This window comes from Vipera ursinii (genome assembly GCF_947247035.1).
Source record: "Vipera ursinii genome assembly, chromosome: 16".
Classification (NCBI taxonomy): domain Eukaryota; kingdom Metazoa; phylum Chordata; class Lepidosauria; order Squamata; family Viperidae; genus Vipera; species Vipera ursinii.
Genome location: NC_139529.1, coordinates 4,363,844 through 4,386,061, shown reverse-complemented (window position 1 = coordinate 4,386,061; position 22,218 = coordinate 4,363,844). Strand labels below are relative to the sequence as shown.

The following is a 22,218-nucleotide window of genomic DNA, read 5'->3' as shown; positions in this document are numbered from 1 at the left end:
TACAAACCCTAACCCCCAGAAAGAATAGAATGGAATGGAATATAGAATAGAATAGAATAGAATAGAATAGAATAGAATAGAATAGAATAGAATAGAATAGAATAGAATAGAATAGAATAGAATAGAATAGAATAGAATATGAATAGAATTAGAATAGAATAGAATAGAATAGAATAGAATAGAATAGAATAGAATAGAATAGAATAGAATAGAATAGAATAGAATAGAATAGAATAGAATAGAATAGAATAGAATATGGAATATGGAATATGGAATATGGAATATGGAATTTGGTATGGAACAGAATAGAGTAGAGTAGAGTAGAATAGAATAATAGAATAGAATAGAATAGAATAGAATAGAATAGAATAGAATAGAATAGAATAGAATAGAATAGAATAGAATAGAATAGAATAGAATAGAGAATATGGAATATGGAAGAAAGAATAGAATAGAATAGAATAGAATAGAATAGAATAGAATAGAATAGAATAGAATAGAATAGAATAGAATAGAATAGAACAGAACAGAATAGAATATAGAAAAAATAGAATAGAATAGAATAGAATAGAATAGAATAGAATAGAATAGAATAGAATAGAATAGAATAGAATAGAATTAGAATAGAATTAGAATAGAATAGAATAGAAAATATGGAATGGAATAGAATAGAATAGAATAGAATAGAATAGAATAGAATAGAATAGAATAGAATAGAATAGAATAGAATAGAATAGAATATAGAAAATATAGAATAGAATAGAATAGAATAGAATAGAATAGAATAGAATAGAATAGAATAGAATAGAATAGAATAGAATAGAAAATATGGAATGGAATGGAATGGAATAGAATAGAATAGAATAGAATAGAATAGAATAGAATAGAATAGAATAGAATAGAATAGAATAGAATAGAATAGAATAGAATAGAATAGAATAGAATAGAATAGAAAATATGGAATGGAATAGAATAGAATAGAATAGAATAGAATAGAATAGAATAGAATAGAATAGAATAGAATAGAATAGAATAGAATAGAATATAGAAAATATAGAATAGAATAGAATAGAATAGAATAGAGTAGAATAGAATAGAATAGAATAGAATAGAATAGAATAGAATAGAATAGAATAGAAAATATGGAATGGAATAGAATAGAATAGAATAGAATAGAATAGAATAGAATAGAATAGAATAGAATAGAATAGAATAGAATAGAACAGAATAGAATAGAATAGAATAGAATAGAATAGAATAGAATAGAATATGGAATATGGAATATGGAATATGGAATATGGAATATGGAATTTGGTATGGAACAGAATAGAGTAGAGTAGAGTAGAATAGAATAATAGAATAGAATAGAATAGAATAGAATAGAATAGAATAGAATAGAATAGAATAGAATATAGAATATAGAATATAGAAAATAGAATAGAATAGAATAGAATAGAATAGAATAGAATAGAATAGAATAGAATAGAATAGAATAGAATAGAATAGAGAATATGGAATATGGAAGAAAGAATAGAATAGAATAGAATAGAATAGAATAGAATAGAATAGAATAGAATAGAATAGAATAGAACAGAACAGAATAGAATATAGAAAAAATAGAATAGAATAGAATAGAATAGAATAGAATAGAATAGAATAGAATAGAATAGAATAGAATAGAATAGAATAGAATAGAATAGAATTAGAATAGAATTAGAATAGAATAGAATAGAAAATATGGAATGGAATAGAATAGAATAGAATAGAATAGAATAGAATAGAATAGAATAGAATAGAATAGAATAGAATATAGAAAATATAGAATAGAATAGAATAGAATAGAATAGAATAGAATAGAATAGAATAGAATAGAATAGAATAGAATAGAATAGAATAGAATAGAATAGAATAGAAAATATGGAATGGAATAGAATAGAATAGAATAGAATAGAATAGAATAGAATAGAATAGAATAGAATAGAATAGAATAGAATAGAATAGAATAGAATAGAATAGAATAGAAAATATGGAATGGAATAGAATAGAATAGAATAGAATAGAATAGAATAGAATAGAATAGAATAGAATATAGAAAATATAGAATAGAATAGAATAGAATAGAATAGAATAGAATAGAATAGAATAGAATAGAATAGAATAGAATAGAATAGAATAGAATAGAATAGAATAGAATAGAATAGAATAGAATAGAAAATATGGAATGGAATAGAATAGAATAGAATAGAATAGAATAGAATAGAATAGAATAGAATAGAATAGAATAGAATAGAATAGAATAGAATATGGAATATGGAATATGGAATATGGAATTTGGTATGGAACAGAATAGAGTAGAGTAGAGTAGAATAGAATAATAGAATAGAATAGAATAGAATAGAATAGAATAGAATAGAATAGAATAGAATAGAATAGAATAGAATAGAATATAGAATATAGAATATAGAAAATAGAATAGAATAGAATAGAATAGAATAGAATAGAATAGAATAGAATAGAATAGAATAGAATAGAATAGAATAGAGAATATGGAATATGGAAGAAAGAATAGAATAGAATAGAATAGAATAGAATAGAATAGAATAGAATAGAATAGAATAGAACAGAATAGAATATAGAAAAAATAGAATAGAATAGAATAGAATAGAATAGAATAGAATAGAATAGAATAGAATAGAATTAGAATAGAATTAGAATAGAATAGAATAGAATAGAAAATATGGAATGGAATAGAATAGAATAGAATAGAATAGAATAGAATAGAATAGAATAGAATAGAATAGAATAGAATAGAATAGAATATAGAAAATATAGAATAGAATAGAATAGAATAGAATAGAATAGAATAGAATAGAATAGAATAGAATAGAATAGAATAGAATAGAATAGAATAGAATAGAATAGAAAATATGGAATGGAATAGAATAGAATAGAATAGAATAGAATAGAATAGAATAGAATAGAATAGAATAGAATAGAATAGAATAGAATAGAAAATATGGAATGGAATAGAATAGAATAGAATAGAATAGAATAGAATAGAATAGAATAGAATAGAATAGAATAGAATAGAATAGAGCTGGAAGGGACCTTGGAGGTCTTCTAGTCCAGCCCCCAGTTGCCTTGTGAAAGAAGCACCTTTGGGACACAATTACAGGGCTTTCATTCCTTGGATTCTTCCTTTGAGGGCGAGGGCTTTAAAGACTTCTCTTCCACCAAAATATTTCTTTGCTTCAGCAAAGAATCCAAAGAAGAGCATCCATCCCCCTTTTGCAGAAATAAGAGTCTGCTGGAGGCATTTTTCTGTCCGCAAGAATAAAATAGGCTGGAATGTGCCAGGAAATATTTTACAATCCAGGTTTGTGGGAGGAAGGAAGGAGACTTGGAGGGGTGGGGGCAGAAAGTCCTTCGGAGGAAAGGGAGTAAGGATGTTGTTCCCTTTTGAAGAGGAGGCCAGCTTAAGAACACCATCGTTCAGCCTGTTTCTGCTGCTAACTCCGGAATGGCCTTGGGCTTTCAAGGGCTGCTCCCTTTGCCCTGTGGGGGAACACAAAAATCCCCGCAGCTAAAAAAAAAAAAGGCGCTTGTTGGATGTTAGGATCCATGAACCGCCACCCAGAGCAGAACAGCTTCACCGAAGGAAAACTGCAAGTTTCTAGGAGGAAGACTCTCTCGGCTCTGTTTTAAACCAACACATGCGTCCGTCTCTGTGCTGGGAATTCCTTCCCTTCAGCAGAGACAGAAGATCTTGATCTATCAGCATGTATTTGTATTTGTATTTGTATTTGTATTTATTAAATTTGTATACCGCCCTTCTCCCAAGGGACTCAGGGCGGTGAACAGGGCACATATAAATAGAGGATACAAAAATTAAAAAAGAATCAAATAATCGCCCAGATAAAACAGTAACAATATAAAAACCCAATTAAAAACCCTAACTTCCCCCATCAGGCCAGGCCAGCTTGTTCAAATAAATGGGTCTTGTTCAAATAAATGCCTTGTTCAAATAAATGCCCCCGCCCCGCTCTCTTTGGGGAGAAGCAGTTGAGGTGGAGAGGATGGAGATAAGGGAAAGGAAAGGAAAACAAACATAGCTAAAGCTAGTTTATCCCAAGGCAGTTCACGTATTACTCCGTGCTTCTTTTTTTTTTTTATCCTGGCCAACCATCTCTGCTTCTCCTACGTTCATCCTGCCTTGTTGATACCTTTCTCTCACGAGTTCTGCTCCCCTCTTTGCCAAATTCCCTCTTTTCTTTTTTTCTTTTTGTATATTTATTTGAGGAACCAATCCTTATTCGTTCTCCTTCAGTGACTACCAAACCTAACGTGCTTCACACTATGGGTCACGCTATGGTCAATCGATTTTTCTATTCAGTCCACCTTCATCCGGGTGGGTGGCCTTCATTCTCCACGTCCTGTAAGTTTATCCTGATTACCCAACCTCACTGTCACACAACGTACAGGGGTGGGGGTGGGGCATTTTTTGTATCTTTTTAGCAATCATTCATTGCTCACGGGGATAATTACCCTTCTACACATCTTTGGACATTTTAACATCTCAAACATTCTCCATAAAAGTTTCTCCTCTTTACTAAACATCCTAGTGAGACATTCTCCTTGTTCTTATTTTCAAGGTTATCAATCTTCTTTTGAAAAAAGGACCATTAGTGGGGCACACAGATCATTTGTCTGTCTGTGGGTCTGTCTGTCTGTCTGTCTGTCTGTCTGTCTATCCACCTATATCTATGTCTGTCTATCTATCTATCTATCTATCTATCTATCTATCTATCTATCCACCTATATCTATGTATGTCTGTTTGTCTATCAACCAACTGTCTGTCTGTCTGTCTATCTATCTATCTATCTATCTCTATCTCTCTCATATCCCTCTATTTATCTCTCATATCTATCTTTCTGTCTATTTATCTACTGTATCTCTCTCTCTCTCTCTCTCATATCTCTCTCTCATATCTATCTTTCTGTCTATCTATCTATCTACTCTATCTATCTATCTATCTATCTATCTATCTATCCACCTATATCTATGTATGTCTGTCTATCTATCTATCTACCGTCTGTCTGTCTGTCTGTCTGTCTGTCTGTCTGTCTGTCTATCTATCTATCTATCTATCTATCTATCTATCTATCTATCTATCTATCTATCTATCTATCTATCTATCCACCTATCTATCTATCCACCTATATCTATGTCTGTCTGTCTATCTATCTATCTATCTATCTATCTATCTATCTATCTATCTATCTATCTATCTACCAACTGTCTGTCTGTCTGTCTATCTATCTATCTATCTATCTATCTATCTATCTATCTATCTATCTATCTATCTATCTATCCACCTATATCTATGTCTGTCTGTCTATCTATCTATCCCTATCATCTCTCTTTCTCATCTCTCTCTCTCTCCATTCTATCCATCCACTGTATCTACCATCTATCTACAGTCTATCTGTCTGTCCATCCATCCATCTATGTTTATGTGTGTATGTGTGTGTCTGGGGGAGAAATTCTGCCTATCATTGTGGTGATGACCTTCACAACGTTCAGACATTGTGGGTACTTCCTCACCGGAGCTTTTTAAGAAGAGACTGGACAGCCACTTGTCTGAAATGGTATAGGATCTCCTGCTTGAGCAGGGGGCTGGACTAGAAGACCTCCAAGGTCCCTTTCCAGCTCTATTCTGATTCTGATCTATGCCCTCTTCCATCCTTCTTGCACCTTCTTGCTTGGACACCTTAACTGAAGATAAATCTTGCTTCTTTAGGACCTAATGGGTATATCATCCCCCTCCACAAGAGACACACAATTTTCACAGTCTGGAGTTTTTTGCCAAAGGACCGGCCACAACAGCCTGGTATGAAGAAAATCAAAGTTCATTTCAGTGTGAAGCTGAACAGCTCTGCCCTCCAAGAGTTAGCAGAGACATTCCCTTCCCCCCCCTTACAGAAAACCAGTGCTTTTTTTGTAAAAGAAAAAGGTGCCGGAACTCACACACATCATACAACCCGCCTTGCCTACCCTACAAGGCTCCATCCAAAAAAGGTGCCGGAACTCCATTCTGAGCCTTCTATGACCAAAAAAAGCCCTGCAGAAAACCTTCCCAAAACAAGAAGCATTGCCCGCCGATCCGTACAGAAGACTCACACACACGAATCCACAGACCCACAACCACACAAGAAAGAGCCCGGGTTGCTAAGGACGTCCACTCGTTACCTGCCAACAGACGACAAAATCCGCCCAGGACGATTCCAGCCAGCAGCAAAGGGTTCATGGCCGTTCCCCTGCCGGCATGGGTAGTGGTCCCAAGAGGAAACGCAATGGGGAAGGGCTCAGACTGAGCTGGATTGGACCCGGAACATGGCTTGTTTCCCTCCCGGGTGCCAGGCACACAACGGGCCTCTTCGGAGAGGAAGCCAAGCGCCGAAACCGGGCTGTAACCGCTGAGCAATCTAATCCCTCTCAGCTCTAAATCTTCCCAGCTGGCTTCCATCCCAGCTGACAAGTTGTTTGCCTACCGCCTCCCCTGCAAGGGGAGTGGAAGATGGTCCTACGCAAGAGAGAGCCCGCTGGTTCTGGGCACCCTCCCTTCCCTCTTATTGCTGGCAATGGGAGAGGAGCCCGGAGGCCCATTTCAGCAGCGCCGTAGTGAGCGGACCTCCTGAAGCTGGGAAGACTACTATCCTTAGCAGAACCAACTCAGTCGGTGTTTGACTTCACACTATCAAACTGGACTCTACTGTTGGTGTTGAGACCTTGGAGAAAGTTCAGAGAAGAGCCTCTAAGATGATCCAAGGCCTGGAGACTAGAACATAGGAAGAACGGCTGCGGGATTTGGGAATGGCCAGTCTAGAGAAGAGAAGGACTAGGGGAGACGTGATAGCGGTATTCCAGTGTTTGAGGGGCTGCCACAAAGAGGAGAGGGGGGGGGGTCAATTTATTTTCCGAAGCACCAGAGGGCAGAACGAGAAGCATCAAACATAACCAAGGAGACAAGCAACCTGGAATTAAGGAGAAACTTCCTAACAGTGAGGACAATCAACCAGTGGAACAACCTGCCTCCAGATGTTGTGAATGTTCCAACACTAGAAGGTTTTAAGAAGAGATTGGACAGTCACTTGTCTGAAATGGTATAGGGGGCTGGACTAGAAGACCTCCAAGGTCCCTTCTAGCTCTCTTCTGATTGATTGATTGATTGATTGATTGATTGATTCCTCTTAGAAGGACACAAGTGTTGCACCAGAACCATTCCTTCCCATCAGAAGAGTTAAAGTCATCAAGGATTGGCCCAGATTCTCTAAACCAGGGTTTCTCAACCTTGGCAACTTTGTGGACTTCAAGTCCCAGAATCCCCCAGCGGGTACGAGAATTGCCAAGGTTGCTTTCTTCACTTCCTTGATGAACGTCCAGAATTAACTGAATGTAGAAACAATCAAGTCTATCTCTTCCCCCCAGCCACCCACCCACCCACCCACCCGTGGCAATCCCCAAAAGATACTGCTGACAGGAGCATCCACTAATATAGGCAGTCCTCGTTTAGCAACCATTCGCTGTTACGACCGCGAGGAGGAAGCAACTTTGCAGCTAATGCTTGCCTTGACAACCTTTTTAGGGCTGCAAAGCAAAGGAAAGCTGAAGTCGGATCCTAAGACTAGTCACCGTTTCAATGAATGACTGTTTCACTCAATGACGGAACTGCTGGTCACTAAACGAGGAGTCCCCATCCTCTCTTCCTAAACGAGGACAGGCTGAAATGGAAGCAGAAAGAGCGTTCTGCAGTATCCCAGCTGGACAGTGGATTTCATCTCATCGGTTTTGCGTGTGAGTGAAACTGAGCAGGACCGTAGCAGAGCAGGCATAATAATAATAATAATAATAATAATAATAATAATAATAATAATAATAATAATAATAATAATAATAATAATAATAATAATAATAATAGTAATGATGATGATGATGAAGAAGAAGAAGTTGGAAGGGACCTTGGAGGTCATCTAGTCCAACCCCCTGCTCAGGCAGGAAACCCTATACCAGTGATGGCGAACCTTTTAGAGACCGGGTGCCCAAACTGCAACCCAAAACCCACTTATGTATCATTGGGGGGTGGGTGGGCATGGCCCATTGGGTGGGCGTGGCTGCGGTGGTAACGGCAGACTGGGTGGGACTAAAAAGTTCAATCAATCAACTCCAACTTTGCGAGATTTTTTTTTTTCCCACGAGAAGTTGAAATTGATTGATTGAACCTTTTTTTTTTGCACAGGGCGGTGGAGGCCTAAAGCGAAAAGGTTTTATCAAACCCAGCTGAAGGCCTGGAACTGGGGCGACGGCAAATGGCTGTCCAGTCTCTTCTTCAAAACTTCCAGTGGTGGAGCATTCAGAGCTTCTGGAGGCAGGTTGTTCCACTGGTTAATTGTCCTCACTGTCAGGAAGTTTCTCCTTAGTTCTAGGTTGCTTCTCTCCTTGATGAGTTTCCATCCGTTGCTTCTTGTCCTGCCTTCTGATGCTTTGGAGAACAGCTTGACTCCCTCTTCTTTGGGGCAGCCCCTGAGATATCGGAAAGCTGCTATCATGTCCCCTCTGGTCCTTCTCTTCATTAAACCAGACATACCCAATTCCAGCTGAAGTCCTCTGTATTTTGGAAAGTTCACCTCCAGGTTCTCTCAAGATTTCAGATTTCTCTTCCTTTCCACAAGATGGCAGCCCCACGATATTTTAGAAACAGTATTCCCAAGAGTCAGTGCTTCAGACCTGTCTGGTCCCACCGGGATGGCACATTGCAAATGAACTTAGAAGCGAGCTGCTCCGTCTGGGCCTTACAGCTAAGCCAGGTAAGGTCTCTCTCCCGTTCATTTTGGGGAAACACAGATGGATAAGACGTGTTAGTGGAGCACGTCTTGCACTTCCTCTCGGCTTTGGCTCAAATCCCAATTTTGAAATGCATTCCAACTGATCACTCCAAGGTCCTTGGTGCTCTCCGAGCTTGGTGGTTTTCTTGCAGATGTTTCGTTGCCCAACTAGGTAATATCATCAGTGTTAACACAAAAGATGTTATCTAGTTGGGTAGCGAAGCATCTACAAAAAAAAAACAGGCTCGGAGAGCACCAAGGACCCCACAGTTCTCCTCCTCCTCCTCCCCCCTTCTAGCACTGATGAAGTTACCTAGTTGGGTCATGAAATGTCTGCAAGAAAACCAAGCTCAGAGAGCATCAAGGACCCCACATTCCTCTTCTTCTTCCTCTTCCCACTGATGATGTTACCTAGTTGGGTCATGAAATGTCTGCAAGAAAACCAAGCTCAGAGAGCACCAAGGACCCCACAGTCATCGTCCTCCTCCTCCTCCTCCTCCTCCTCCTCCTCCTCCTCCTCCTCCTCCTCCTCCTCCTCCTCCTCCTCCTCCTCCTGTTCCTCCTCCTCTACTTCTTCTTCTTCTTCTTCTTCTTCTTCTTCTTCTTCTTCTTCTTCTTCTTCTTCTTCTTCTTCTTCTTCTTCTTCTTCTTCTTCTTCTTCTTCTTCTTCTTCTTCTTCTCTCCGCAAACCCCTCTCCCTTCTAGCACTGATGATGTTCCCTAGTTGGGTAATGAAATGTCTGCAAGAAAATCACCAAGCTCAGAGAGCACCAAGGACCCCACAGTCATCGTCCTCCTCCTCCTCCTCCTCCTCCTCCTCCTCCTCCTCCTCCTCCTCCTCCTCCTCCTCCTCCTCCTCCCTTCTAGCACTGATGAAGTTACCTAGTTGGGTCATGAAACGTCTGCAAGAAAACCAATCTCAGAGAGCATCAAGGACCCCACAGTCCTCTTCCTCCTCCCTCCCCCCCTTCTAGCACTGATGAAGTTACCTAGTTGGGACATGAAATGTCTTCAAGAAAACAGCCAAGCTCAGAGAGCACCAAAGACCCCTCAATCCTCCTCCTCCTCCTCCTCTTCCTCTCCACAAACCTGTCTCCCTTCTAGCACTGATGATGTTCCCTAGTTGGGTCATGAAACGTCTGCAAGAAAACAGCCAAGGTCCATGTGCCCCAAGGACTCCACAATTCAGCCCTGGGCTACAAATATTCTCTTCCATCAATCTCTATAAAGAGAGTACTGTAAAATCTAGCAAAAACAATGAAGCTCTTCCCACGTGAGTGAGATTAGAGAAAGCACATCGTAAGATTCGTCCCAAACCGAAGCATAAATCCCGACAGGACGCGGCAAGCATCGCTTGGGCCAAATATCACCGCACGAAGCATCCCATGTCGAAGCTTGAAAGCTTCCGGCAGTCTGACTTTGAGCCTTGGTGGAGCATTGGGCTAATGCCTCCTTAAGTAACCCCAGCTGCCTGCAATTAGTGCAGGTTCGAGTCCCACCAGGCTCAAGGTTGACTCAGCCTTCCATCCTTCCGAGGTCGGTAAAATGAGGACCCAGATTGTTGGGGGCAATTAAGCTGACTTTGTAATAATGCCGCTTGGGGTGTGTGTGAAAGCCCTAATAAGCAGGCATATACATAGAATGAAGGCTACTGCTAAGCTTGTAAGCTGCCCTGAGTCTTCGGAGAAGGGCGGGATATAAATGGAATTAAAATAAATAAAATAAATAAATATGAAATCAGTGCAGAATTCACCCAGCTAGAAACTTAAATTAGGTTAGTGGGGGGGAAAAAGCAGTACGAGTTAAGCCTTTTGGTCGCGTAAAGACACCACGAGACTTTTCCCTTTCCCGCGCTTAGATTCCCTCCCATTCTTCAATCTCATTCTTCGCTGCCCCCTCCCCATTTACCTGTATATCCAGGTGAGCAGTCGCACCGGTAGCTGTTCACCAAGTCCAGGCAGCTTCCTCCGTTTTGGCACGGCTGAGATTCGCATTCATTGGTGTTGACGGAACACGTTTCTCCTTCAAAGAGATTGCAAAACAAGGCACGCTCACAACCTCTGTTCCTCATTGATTTTTTTTGCGGGGGTGGGGGTGGGGAGATCGATCTCTAACGTGATTCAATGAGTGGGTTTAAATTGATGAACTCGAACCACAGAGGCACACACGCGCACACGCGCGCGCTGAAAAGCCCGTTCTGTTCTTCTGCAGCCCTTAAGGGCTTACTTAAACCATCCAAAATGATCCCATGGAAGAAAGACAGGCGGGCCGAGAATGGAAATTCAGTTCGACGTCTGTAAAGATCTCAAAAGCAGGGTCTATCTGCGTGAGAAGCCTTGCTGAAGCAATAAGGGAGGGGGAGGGGCTGATAGCTTGATCTGTCAGCTAATTCCGGATCCACGGAATAGATCCCACGGGATCCCCCAAGACAAGGGAAAAGAACGCACCCTCAAAGCCGGGATGACAACTGCAGATGTAACCAGCAGCTGCTCGGTAGCTAAACCGCTCGGGGAAATCCGCGTGTCTCCCGTAGTAGCTCTGATTGGACCTTTCGAGGCATTCTCCGCCGTTGAGACACGGGTGTGCTGAACACTCGTTGAGGTCTTCTTCGCAGTGTGTTCCCACGTACCCTGATGTCGGAGAGTAAAGGGACAGAACGTGAGCCAAACTAGGAACTCTGGAGTGGAGGCAAGGTGTCATCCCTCAATTCAACCAGGTTCTTCTTGGAGTTAGGGCAACGAAACATCTGCAAGGAAACCACCAAGCTCGGAGAGCACCAAGGACCTTGCAGTGGAATCCAGAAGCTCTTTGCAGTGGAACCCATCAATGTCTTCTTTAAGAAATAGGATGGGGGGGGACCCACAAGCCTCCCCCCCCACACCCACCCAGCGGCAGCCAAGTTTTAAAAACACTGCTCTACGTGCCTTCTCCTTCTCCTCCTCCTCCCCATTCTGGAGTCTGAAAAACGAGGATTATTTTTTTTTGCTTACCTGGCCAGCAAGAACAGTTGTAAAAGCCAGCTCCTTCCAAGCAAGGGGCCCCATTCTGGCAAGGTTGTGAAGCACACTCCAAGATGTCCAACTCACAATGTTGTCCTTCAAAGCCAGTGTTGTGACAGTCGCATTGGTAGCTAAGGAGGAAGAAGAGGGAAAAAAAATTGTGGGAGTGACTGATTAAGCACATCCTCTTTTGTTCCGTAGCGGGTGGTCAATGCCTTATGATGCTGTGCATCAATTTCATCCCTGTGTTTTATTCTCAATGCCTTGGTGGAGCAGTGGGCTAATGCCTCCTTAAGTAACTCAAGCTGCCTGCAATTAGTGCAGGTTCGAGTCCCACCAGGCTCAAGGTTGACTCAGCCTTCCATCCTTCCGAGGTAGGTAAAATGAGGACCCAGATTGTTGGGGGCAATTAAGCTGACTTTGTAATAATGCCGCTTGGGGGGGGGCGAAAGCCCTAATAAGCAGGCATATACATAGAACGAAGGCTATTGCTAAGCACATTGGTTTGTGCTTAAATTGTAAGCCGCCCTGAGTCTTCGGAGAAGGGCGGGATATAAATGGGATTAAAATAATAATAAATAAATAAATAAATCTTGACTGTTCCTCAGCTGTGTTCCCCACAGTTCCTCCAAGGTGTGGCAGGAGCATTAAAACAGCCTAGTTCTATTGACAGGGTATGCGCTGCACCATCAGTCACACCCTCTGCGCTAATAGGAGTCTCTCTTCTTAAAGGTTTGTCGAAAGAAAAGAATCCCAAAGACTGGAGAAAATACCACCAAACTAAATAAATCATTGTGGGGGGGGAAAGGTCTAAAACATATCGGGAACGGTTGCTGGAATTGGGTATGTCTAGTTTAATAAAGAGAAGGACTAGGGGTGACATGATAGCAGTGTTCCAATATCTCAGGGGCTGCCACAAAGAAGAGGGAGTCAAGCTGTTCTCCAAAGTGCCCGAAGGCAGGACAAGAAGCAACGGATGGAAACTAGTCAAGGAGAGAAGCAACCTAGAACTAAGGAGAAACTTCCTGACAGTTGGAACAATTAACCAGTGGAACAACCTGCCTCCAGAGGTGGTGAATGCTCCAACACTGGAGGTTTTTAAGAAGAGACTGGACAGCCGTTTGCCTGAAATGGTATAGGGTTTCCTGCCTGAGCAGGGGGGTTGGACTAGATGATCTCCAAGGCCCCTTCCAGCTTATTATTATTAAATGTGTAGAAAGACAACCTAGTGCGGACTGAAAAGATGGTCAGTTAAAACCTTGTGTCAAGTTTCTGACGTGTGACTCTGAGGCATTGTTTACCTTAAAAGTCCTTTATTCAGCCTAATACACCGGCAAATGTTTGCTCAAAGGTAGCTGGAATCTGAAATCTCCTCCCTCTTGCGCAATATATTAAAACACAATTCTCCACCTTTCTAATTTTGTCATTAATCATATTCTCCAATTAATTTAAAGAATCAGTTCCCTTCCCTTAGACAACCGCCAAATTCTTATCTTCTTTTGATGTCGTATGGCCTTGAGGCACAACCTTCCTCCTCCCAGCCTTAAACTCAATCTCTTAAAGCAATACCCGTTTAACATATGAAATAGCTGCTGCTTCATCTCTTGTCAGGCAAGAACATTTGATGTTAGCAGCATTGACACCTTGAATAGAAGCCTTGCAGCATGCAACAGTTTTGAGATGTGTCTCCCTTGCTCAATCAGAGTGCCAGAATGAGGTGGTCAACTCCTAGAAGTGTCATGGATCCACCACACACACACACACACACACACACACACACATGACTCCTCTCTAGATGCAAGTTCAGAGGAGAAGGGTTAGTTTGAGTCTGCGGAGGAAAGTGTGGAGGTCAGGACTGGGGCTCAGAGAATGCTTGCCTGATGGAGGAGCCTCAGCTGGGTGGGAGCAACAGGGTGAGACTGAGGGAGGCAAGCTGCAGCTGCAGCAACTTGGCCAGGAGGCTGCAGGCTAGGACCAGGAGCAGCTGCCACCTGTTAGCGATGAGGAGGAGATAGAGTCCACACCTCTAGAGTAGAGAGGAGGCAGGCATAATGCAGGTCAGCTAGACTATTCGCGAGGAGGCAGCCTTGCTTCTCATGAAGGGATGCACCGGCATTGCCCACTTAACCCCACCCTGAGGACTTGAGTGTTGCTGTAGCATTGTGCCCAGCCTTGTGTGCTTGTGCCGTGCATCCTGGCCTGTTTGACTCCTGGACTTTGTGTATGCCCGTTGGATGCAGTTACCCTTGCTCTACTGAGCTTGGAATCCGGACCTGCGCAACGGGGAGCTTTCTGAGCACCTGTTTGAGGGAGGTTGAATAAACACCTGTAGAATTCTTGCCATACGTGTGGGGAAGGGGGCGCAGTGGGGCAGCACAAGAAGCCATTGAGTTTGTCCTCAGGATTGAGGCTCTTACCCGTTGACCAGGTCCTGGCAGATAGCTCCATTCAGGCAAGGCTGGCTGTGGCATTCATCAATATCCACTTCACACTGGGTTCCTTCGTAGCCCGGCAGGCAGGAGCAGGTGAAGAACCCAATATGGTCAGAACAGGTGCTACCATGCCAACAGGGACTCGACTCACACTCGTTGACCTCCACATCACAGTTCACACCTTTGTGACAAAAAAGAGAAGGGACGGATTCGTTTATATATACTATACCTTTCTAAAGGCTGCACGGTGGGCGCTTCCATCTCTAAATCAGGGCTTCTCAGCCTGAGCGACTTTACGTGGAGTGGATATCAACTCCCAGAATTCCCATGCTGGCTGGGAATTCTGGGAGTTGAAGTCCACTTCTCTGAAAGATGTCGAAGTGGAGAAACGCTGCTTTAAATAATCGAGAGGGGGGAGGGAGAAAGAGAGAGAGAGAGAGAGAAGGAGAGGAGAGAGAGAGAAAAGAGAGAGAGGAGGGAAGAGAGAGAGAGAAAAGGAGGGGAAAAGAGAAAGAATGAGTAGGAGGGAGAAAGAGAAGGAGGGAGAAAGAAAAGAAAAAGGAGAAAGAGAAAAGAGAGAGAGAGAAGGAGGGCGAAAAAGAAAGAGAGAAAGAGAAAGGAGAGAGGGCAAAGAGAGAGAGAGAGAGAGATAGGAAACTATTATTTCCCTGGGAAACTGAGGCTGTGAGGGTGGGAAATGCCCCAAATTAGCCTATTTTAACCCCCAGCTTCAAAAAAAGGAGGTCTCTCACTAAGGGTTAGAATTATTTATCCTCCACCTATTTGCAGGTTTCCAGCAGGTCCAGAAAGAGACCCCTAAAGGAAATCTAAGCGGCCCCCATGCTCTTTTTCGCAATTTGCTGACTTCAGAGAATATATCCCTGGGCCGCTACCTGCAAATCCACTTAATTCCAATTTTCTGGCTGAGCTCTGCTTCACAGCAGTCCCGGCCAGACTAATCCACCAGGAATGTGGGCCCCTTAATCTGGCTGAGCTGTTGTCCAGCCTTAAGCAAACGCCTGCCCACCTCTCGCTAAAAGGGACTCGGTCCTTCTGGGGGGAAAAGGCCAAGAGCTGAATCCCAGTTTGGAGGCAGCGGTGGGATTCAAATACTGTAGGTGAACAGCCGGTTCTCTGCGTGGATGCCGCTTCCGGAAGTCCATTCTGGGCTTGGGCAACAAAAAAATTAGCTCCCGGTTCTGCCGAACTGGTGCAAACTGGCTGAATCCCACCACCGGTTGGAGGGAGGTTGCCTGGAGCTCCATCCACCCCACTGCCCAGAGGAAAGGAACGGTTGTGAGTTTACGCACCCTATTTTCCAATTAACTCTGGAGCCCCCAAAGCATCTTTGAGGATGCTACAGCCTGTCTCTGGACTCCCCCAGGTTTGCCTCTTCATTGGTCCACATTTATTAGTGTCCTTTCGTAAGATGCTCGGCAAGTTACAGTATCTTTAAGGAGCTGCCAAGCTCATACCTTCCCCACACCAGTTTTGCTTATAAAGCCCTAGTAAGGCCACACCTGGAACAGTGCAGCCCATTTTGGTCACCCTATCACAAAAAAAAATGTTGAGAGTTTGGAAAAAGTTCAGAGAAGAGCAACTAAAATGATCCAAGGCCTGGAGGCGAAAACATACGAAGAACGGCTGCGGGACTTGGGTTTGGCCAGTCTAAAGAAAAGAAGAAATAGGGGAGACAGGATAGCAGCGTTCCAGTATTTGAGGGGCTGCCATAAAGAAGAGGGGGTCAAACTATTCACCAAAGCACCAGAGGGAAGGACGAGAAACAACGGTTGGAAACTGATCAAGGAGAGAAGCAACCTGGAATTAAGGAGAAACTTCCCAACAGTGAGGACAATTAACCAGTGGAACAGCTTGCCACCAGAAGTTGTGGGCGCTCCATCTCTGGAGGTTTTTAAGAAGAGACTGGACAGCCATTTGTCCAAAATGGTATAGTGTCTCCTGCGTGACCATGGGGCTGGGCTAGATGACCTCCAAGGTCCCTTCCACCTTCTATTCTATTCTATTCATTAATATATATTCTATTCTATTCATTAATATATATTCTATTCTATTCTATTCTATTCTATACTATTCTATTCTATTCTATTCTATTCTATTCTATTCTATTCTATTCTATTCTATTCATTAAGATATATTCTATTCTATTCATTAAGATATATTCTATTCTATTCTGTTCATTAATATATATTCTATTCTATTCTATTCTATTCTATTCTATTCTATTCTATTCTATTCTATTCTATTCTATTCTATTCTATTCTATTCTATTCTATTCTATTCTATTCTATTCCATCTTTATTCTATTCTATTCTATTCTATCTTGGAGGTTTCACTGAGGTGAAGGATCTTTCCAAAGGGAACGCTGGAATCTCCCAGAGGAGGAGGGAAAGGAAGGTATTTGCTCTCCTTTCCGCTCTTTCCCAGATCCCTCCTTTCTGTTGTTCTTAACGCAGAGGAAATTCTTCTGCCAAGAATCAGCCGAAAGGGCAATCCAGTGTTGCAATTCCTCTCCTTCTGCTACCGAGCTGCTAACCGTCGACTCTCGCTCACATTCCTTCATGGCCATGTAAGGCGCAGAGAGGAGCAAGGCCAGAGGGTGTCTCCGTGCCGGCTGGTACCAGGTGGAGGAGGAAACCCTGCGGTCCACATTCCACCCAGAGACCAACCACCCCCCACCCCACCACCCCCGTGGCTTCTGCTGCTTCAGCAGGGAGCTGGCAAGGCCCCCAGTGAGTCAGTGCCAACTTGGTCCAGGAAAAGAGCTTGTGTTGCAACTAAGAGAGCAATTTTTCGACTCAGCCTTTTCTGACACCTGCATCTCAGGGACACTGGCCGGACTTGCGCTGGCAACGGCCCCCGTTTGATCTTTACTGCATCGTAAGGGAGGCTGGCCCAACGGGGAGGGGGCCCATTTATTTTCCAAAGCCCCAGAGGGCAGGACACGATGGATGGAATCTGATCGAGGAGAGAAGCAAGCTGGAACTAAGGAGAAACTTCCTGACAGCGCAGGACCATTAACCAGTGGAACAGCCAGCCTCTTGAAGCGCTTCATCCCAGGAGGCTTTGAAGAAGAGACTGGACAGCCACTTGTCTGAAATGGGATGGGATCTCCTGCTTGACAAGGGGGCTGGACTAGAAGACCTTCACGGTCCCTTCCAGCTCTATTCTGATTCTGATTCTAAGCTCAACCGGTGCAGAGCGCTCTTTCTCAACTTAGCAAGTTTAAGGATTTAAGAATTCTGCGAGTCCACAGGTCTGAAACTTGCCCTGGTCGAGAAATACTGTTTCAGAGCAAGGAAGAATATCGAGCAGCGAGATCAGAAGGCTGGTTTGAAGGTCCACAGAAAACCTTCTGGACTATATTTGCCCTAACTCTCTTATAATCATGAACGTTTGGTGCAGTTTTGTTGCCCTGAACATTTGCTGACGAGAAGGGATGAGTTATCTTCTCCTCTCTAGTAAATAGCAGTAGCAATAGCACTTATATACCACTTCACAATGCTCTAAGCGGTTTACAGAGTCAGCATGTTGCTCCCCCCCAACCATCTGGGTCCTCATTTTACCGACCTCGGAAGGAAGGAAGGCTGAGTCAACCTTGAACCGGTCAGGATCGAACTGCTGGCAGTGGGCAGAATTAGCCTGCGATACTGCATTCTAAGCACTGCGCTACCATGGCAGATAGATAGATAGATAGATAGATAGATAGATAGATAGATAGATAGATAGACAGACAGACAGATGATAGATAGACAGACAGACAGATAGATGATAGAGAGATACATAGGTAAATGATAGATAATAGGTAGATGATAGATAATAGATAGATAGATGAAAGATAGATAATAGATGATAGACAGATATAGATTATAGATAGACAGATAGATGATAGATACATAGGTAGATGATAGATGATAGATAGATAGACGATAGATGATAGATAGATACATAGATGATAGATAGATAGATAGATAGATAGATAGATAGATAGATAGATAGATAGATAGATAGATATAGCAATAGCACTTAAGACTTATATACCACTTCACAGTGCTTTACAGCTCTCTTGAAGCGGTTTATAGAGTCAGCATCTTGCCCCCAACAATTTGGGTCATGGGTGTCGTGATGTATCACAACTTTTTTTGCATTGCCGGAGCTGGGATGCAAGCCCCCCTCAGGTCGGCAGTTTGACACCCCTGATCTGGGTCCTCAGTTTACTGACCTCGGAAGGATGGAAGGCTGAGTCAACCTTGAGCTGGTGAGAATTGAACTGCTGGCAGTTGGCAGAGTTTAGCCTGCCATACTGCATTCTAACCACTGCACCGCCACGGATCTTTTGCCTCCCCATGGCTATTCTGCACCACCGGTAACATCAATTCTGTCATCAACAAATTAAGAGCTATATTTATTGATGGGAGGCTGGTGAATCACCAAAGGTCACCCCCTCCCAGAATCTTTAAAAAAAAGAAAAGAAAAAAGATGAAAGGTCCACAGTACCTGTGTAGCCAGGCAGACACTGGCAGACGTAATGGTCTATCCAGTTGAGGCAGGTGCCGTTGTGTCGACAAGGTTGGGAGGCGCATTCGTTGATGTCAATTTCGCAATGGTAGCCCTGAAATCCTGGCACGCAAAAGCAACTGTATTCGTTGACTCGATCGAGGCAGATGGCTCCATTCTGACAGGGGTTGGAGGCACACTCGTCTATCTCCCCCTCGCAGTGGGCGCCAGTGAGGCCAGGTGGGCACTGGCAGGTGTATGTCCCTCCATTCTCAAGGCAGGTGCCATTGTTGCAAAGTTGACTTGAGCAAATGGAAGAGCCGGATGGGCAGATGTGTCCACTTGGGCACTGGCAGCCATACCCATCCTGGAGATTGACGCACTCAAAACCGGGCTGAAGACAAGGGTTGTTCGTCTCGCACTCATCCCCTTGGGATCTGCAAGAGACATCGGCCGAGCCGGATCCACAGTGACAAGTGTAATTCAGGTACCCAGGCGTCCCACTGCAGTTCCACTGAGGTGGACAAGGGTGTCCATCGCACGGCTCAGCTAGCAACTCACAGTCTCTTCCCACGTAAGCTACGGGGCTGTGGGCACACAAACATTGGTAGCCGCCTTCCAGGTCTCTGCAGGTCCCTCCATTTTGGCAGGGAGCTGAGGAGCAAAAGTTGGCTGGTTCCGAAGTTGCTTGTCCTGGAGAGGAGGAAAACAACAACAACAACAACGATAAGGTTAGAGGAACATTCCCCACGTGTGTTTGCGTAGCTTTTGGTTGAGAGGAGAGCTCGGTCCTGCACCATGACAGCATGGCGGCTAATTATGGCCATGATACGGGGCAAATCAAAATTAAAGGCTAAAAATTACACATCTTGCCAAAGTGGATTTCGCAAGAATGGTGACAGCAGCTTTGGAGGGAGAGGCGAATTTGTCCCAAGCCGAAGGAGAGCAAGGGACAAAATGGCTGAAGAAATAGAATGGAATGGAACGAACATAGAATATAGAATATGGAATAAAGCTGGAAGGGATTTTGGAGATAAGAATAAGAATAAGAATGAAGAAGAAGAAGAAGAAGAAGAAGAAGAAGAAGAAGAAGAAGAAGAAGAAGAAGAAGAAGAAGAAGAAGAAGAAGAAGAAGAAGAAGAAGAAGAAGAAGAAGAAGTAGTTGGAAGGGACCTTGGAGGTCATCTAGTCCAACCCCCTGCTCAGGCAGGAAACCCTATACCATTTCAGGCAAATGGCTGTCCAGTCTCTTCTTAAAAACCTCCAGTGTTGGAGCATTCACCACCTCTGGTGGCAAGCAGTTCCACTGGTTAGTTGTTCTAACTGTCAGGAAGTTTCTCCTTACTTCTAGGTTGCTTCTCTCCTTGACTAGTTTCCATCCATCTTCCATCCATCTTCTAGTCCAGCCCTCTGCTCCAGCAGGAGAAACTGTGCCATTTCAGACAAGTGACTGTCCAGTCTCTTTTTAAAGACCTCCAGTGATGAAGCACCCAGAACTTCTGGTGGCCAGCTGTTCCCCTGGTTAATTGCCCTCATTGTTAGGAGGTTTCTCCTGAATTCCAGGTTGCTTCTCTCCTTGATTAGTTTCCATCTGTTGTTTCTCGTCCTGCCTTCTGGGGCTTTGGAGAATAAATTGACCAACTCCTCTTCTTTGTGGCAGCCCCTCCAATACTGGAAGACTGCTATCGTGTCACCTCTAGTCTTTCTTTCCTCTAGACTATCCAAACCCAGTTCCTGCAATTGTTCTTCATATGTTTTAGTCTCCGGGCCTTGGATCATCTTAGTTGCTCTTTTCTGCACTTCTTCCAAAGTCTCAACATCTTTTTTTTTTTGTAATGTGGTGACCAAAACTGGATGCTGCATTCCAGGTGTGGCCTTTCTAAGGCTTTAAAAAGCCGGTACGTCATGTGTTTTGGTTTCTATGCTTCTGTTTATACAACCAAGGTATGGACTGCATACCTGTGATGGTCCTGTGAATGTGTCTTATTTCCCCGGTCAATTTGTGTTTTTTATTCCAGTTGCCCTTCATTTTTAGCATTACTTGCACTTCTTAGAAGTGATACAGCTCTCACAACTTGTTGGACTTTGCACTGTGCTGCTGTTCCTGCTGAGAGGATTGTCATTGTGGTTGTGTGAGCGTGTGTGTGTGGTCCCCTAGCTCTGTCTCTTGTGGGTGCCCGAAGGCCATATTCAGTCTCAACACTCAATGATTTTCTGCTTCTTGGGTGAAGCTATTGTCCCAATGATGATGATGATGATGATGATACGCCATCAAGTTATGCCATCAAATTGTCCCAAGAGGCAACTGGACTTTGTTTTTCCTTGAAGATATTTCGCTTGTAATCCAAGAAGCTTCTTCAGTTCTGGCTCAGTCTTCGGAAGTAGAAGCACCCAAAGGTGCTTTTTCAGGAGGCAACTGGAATTTCTGGTTTTTTTTTCCTTGAAGATGTTTCGCTTCTCCTCCAAGAAGCTTCTTCAGCTCTGACTGGATGGTGGGGAATGGAAGGAAGAAGCTTCTTGGAGGAGAAGCGAAATGCCTTCAAAGAAAAACAAGGAAGTCCACTTGTCTCTTGAGAAAGCACCTTTGGGACAACCAGGACCTGGACGATGGAGAATCTCCATAGACGTGCCATCAAGTTGTTGCTGACTCTTAGCGTCTCCATAGGTAGATGTTCTCCAGAACAATTTGTCCCTCACCTGGTCACTTCATGAGGACCTCTCTAACACTCGTCAGCAGCTTCATACAGTATGTGCTTCACACAGTATGTTTTTTCAAGGATAACCTTAAGGTTGGACCATCCAACTGAAGATATTTTTTTTATCACCATCATTATCTAACTCCTTGCTGCTCCCTGACTTTCGACCCAGGTTGCTTTTTGACCTCCTTTTTTCATAATTTGCCTTTTTTTTTTTTAGCCGGGAAACATTTCCAGGATGCTTTGCAAATTTCTGTTGTTTGTCCTCTCCCTTGCCTCCCCCACCACCTTCCTGGGACCGTTGCGGGGAGTGGGAACGGCTCCGGCTTTGCCTTCCCAACACCCCCCTTTGTCCTGCCTTCACTGCTTTTATTCTCCAATCTCCACTCAACCGGAGAACAAGGATGAGCAAATGGGCCTGGTATGCATGGAGCAATTAGAGTGTGTAACTCAAGAGGCTGTTTTCCAGCAAGGCAGCCTGTCGGTTCCACTCCAGCCAACTTCTTTCTCTTTCTCTCTCCAAATGTTCCAGCAGGCTGGGGCACAAGGTCCTTCCTTGCCTCTTCCTTGTAGATGGAGCTTGTGGAGCTATCAAGAAAAGCGGTCCATGATAGTCATGGCGCTCCTGGAAACCTGGAAGAGCCAGGAAGGTGCAGCTGGCACAGTAAGGCAGCTGGCTCTTTCTGTTGACAT

At 43.2% G+C, this 22,218-nt stretch overlaps 1 protein-coding gene across 1 annotated transcript in view; it reads right to left on the bottom strand.

Moving 5' to 3' along the window:
• Window positions 1-19,656, bottom strand: part of CRB2 (crumbs cell polarity complex component 2) — a gene marked incomplete at its 5' end in the record, with an annotated part of 32,822 nt that extends 13,166 nt beyond the window's left edge. Inside the window, 6 exons of the mRNA XM_083374865.1 lie at window positions 10,792-10,905; window positions 11,331-11,513; window positions 11,874-12,013; window positions 14,300-14,495; window positions 18,830-19,522; window positions 19,581-19,656. Coding sequence (XP_083230991.1) covers window positions 10,792-10,905; window positions 11,331-11,513; window positions 11,874-12,013; window positions 14,300-14,495; window positions 18,830-19,522; window positions 19,581-19,656 — 1,402 coding nt within the window. The remainder of the gene's footprint in view (window positions 1-10,791; window positions 10,906-11,330; window positions 11,514-11,873; window positions 12,014-14,299; window positions 14,496-18,829; window positions 19,523-19,580) is intronic.
• Between the last annotated feature and the right edge of the window lie 2,562 nt (window positions 19,657-22,218).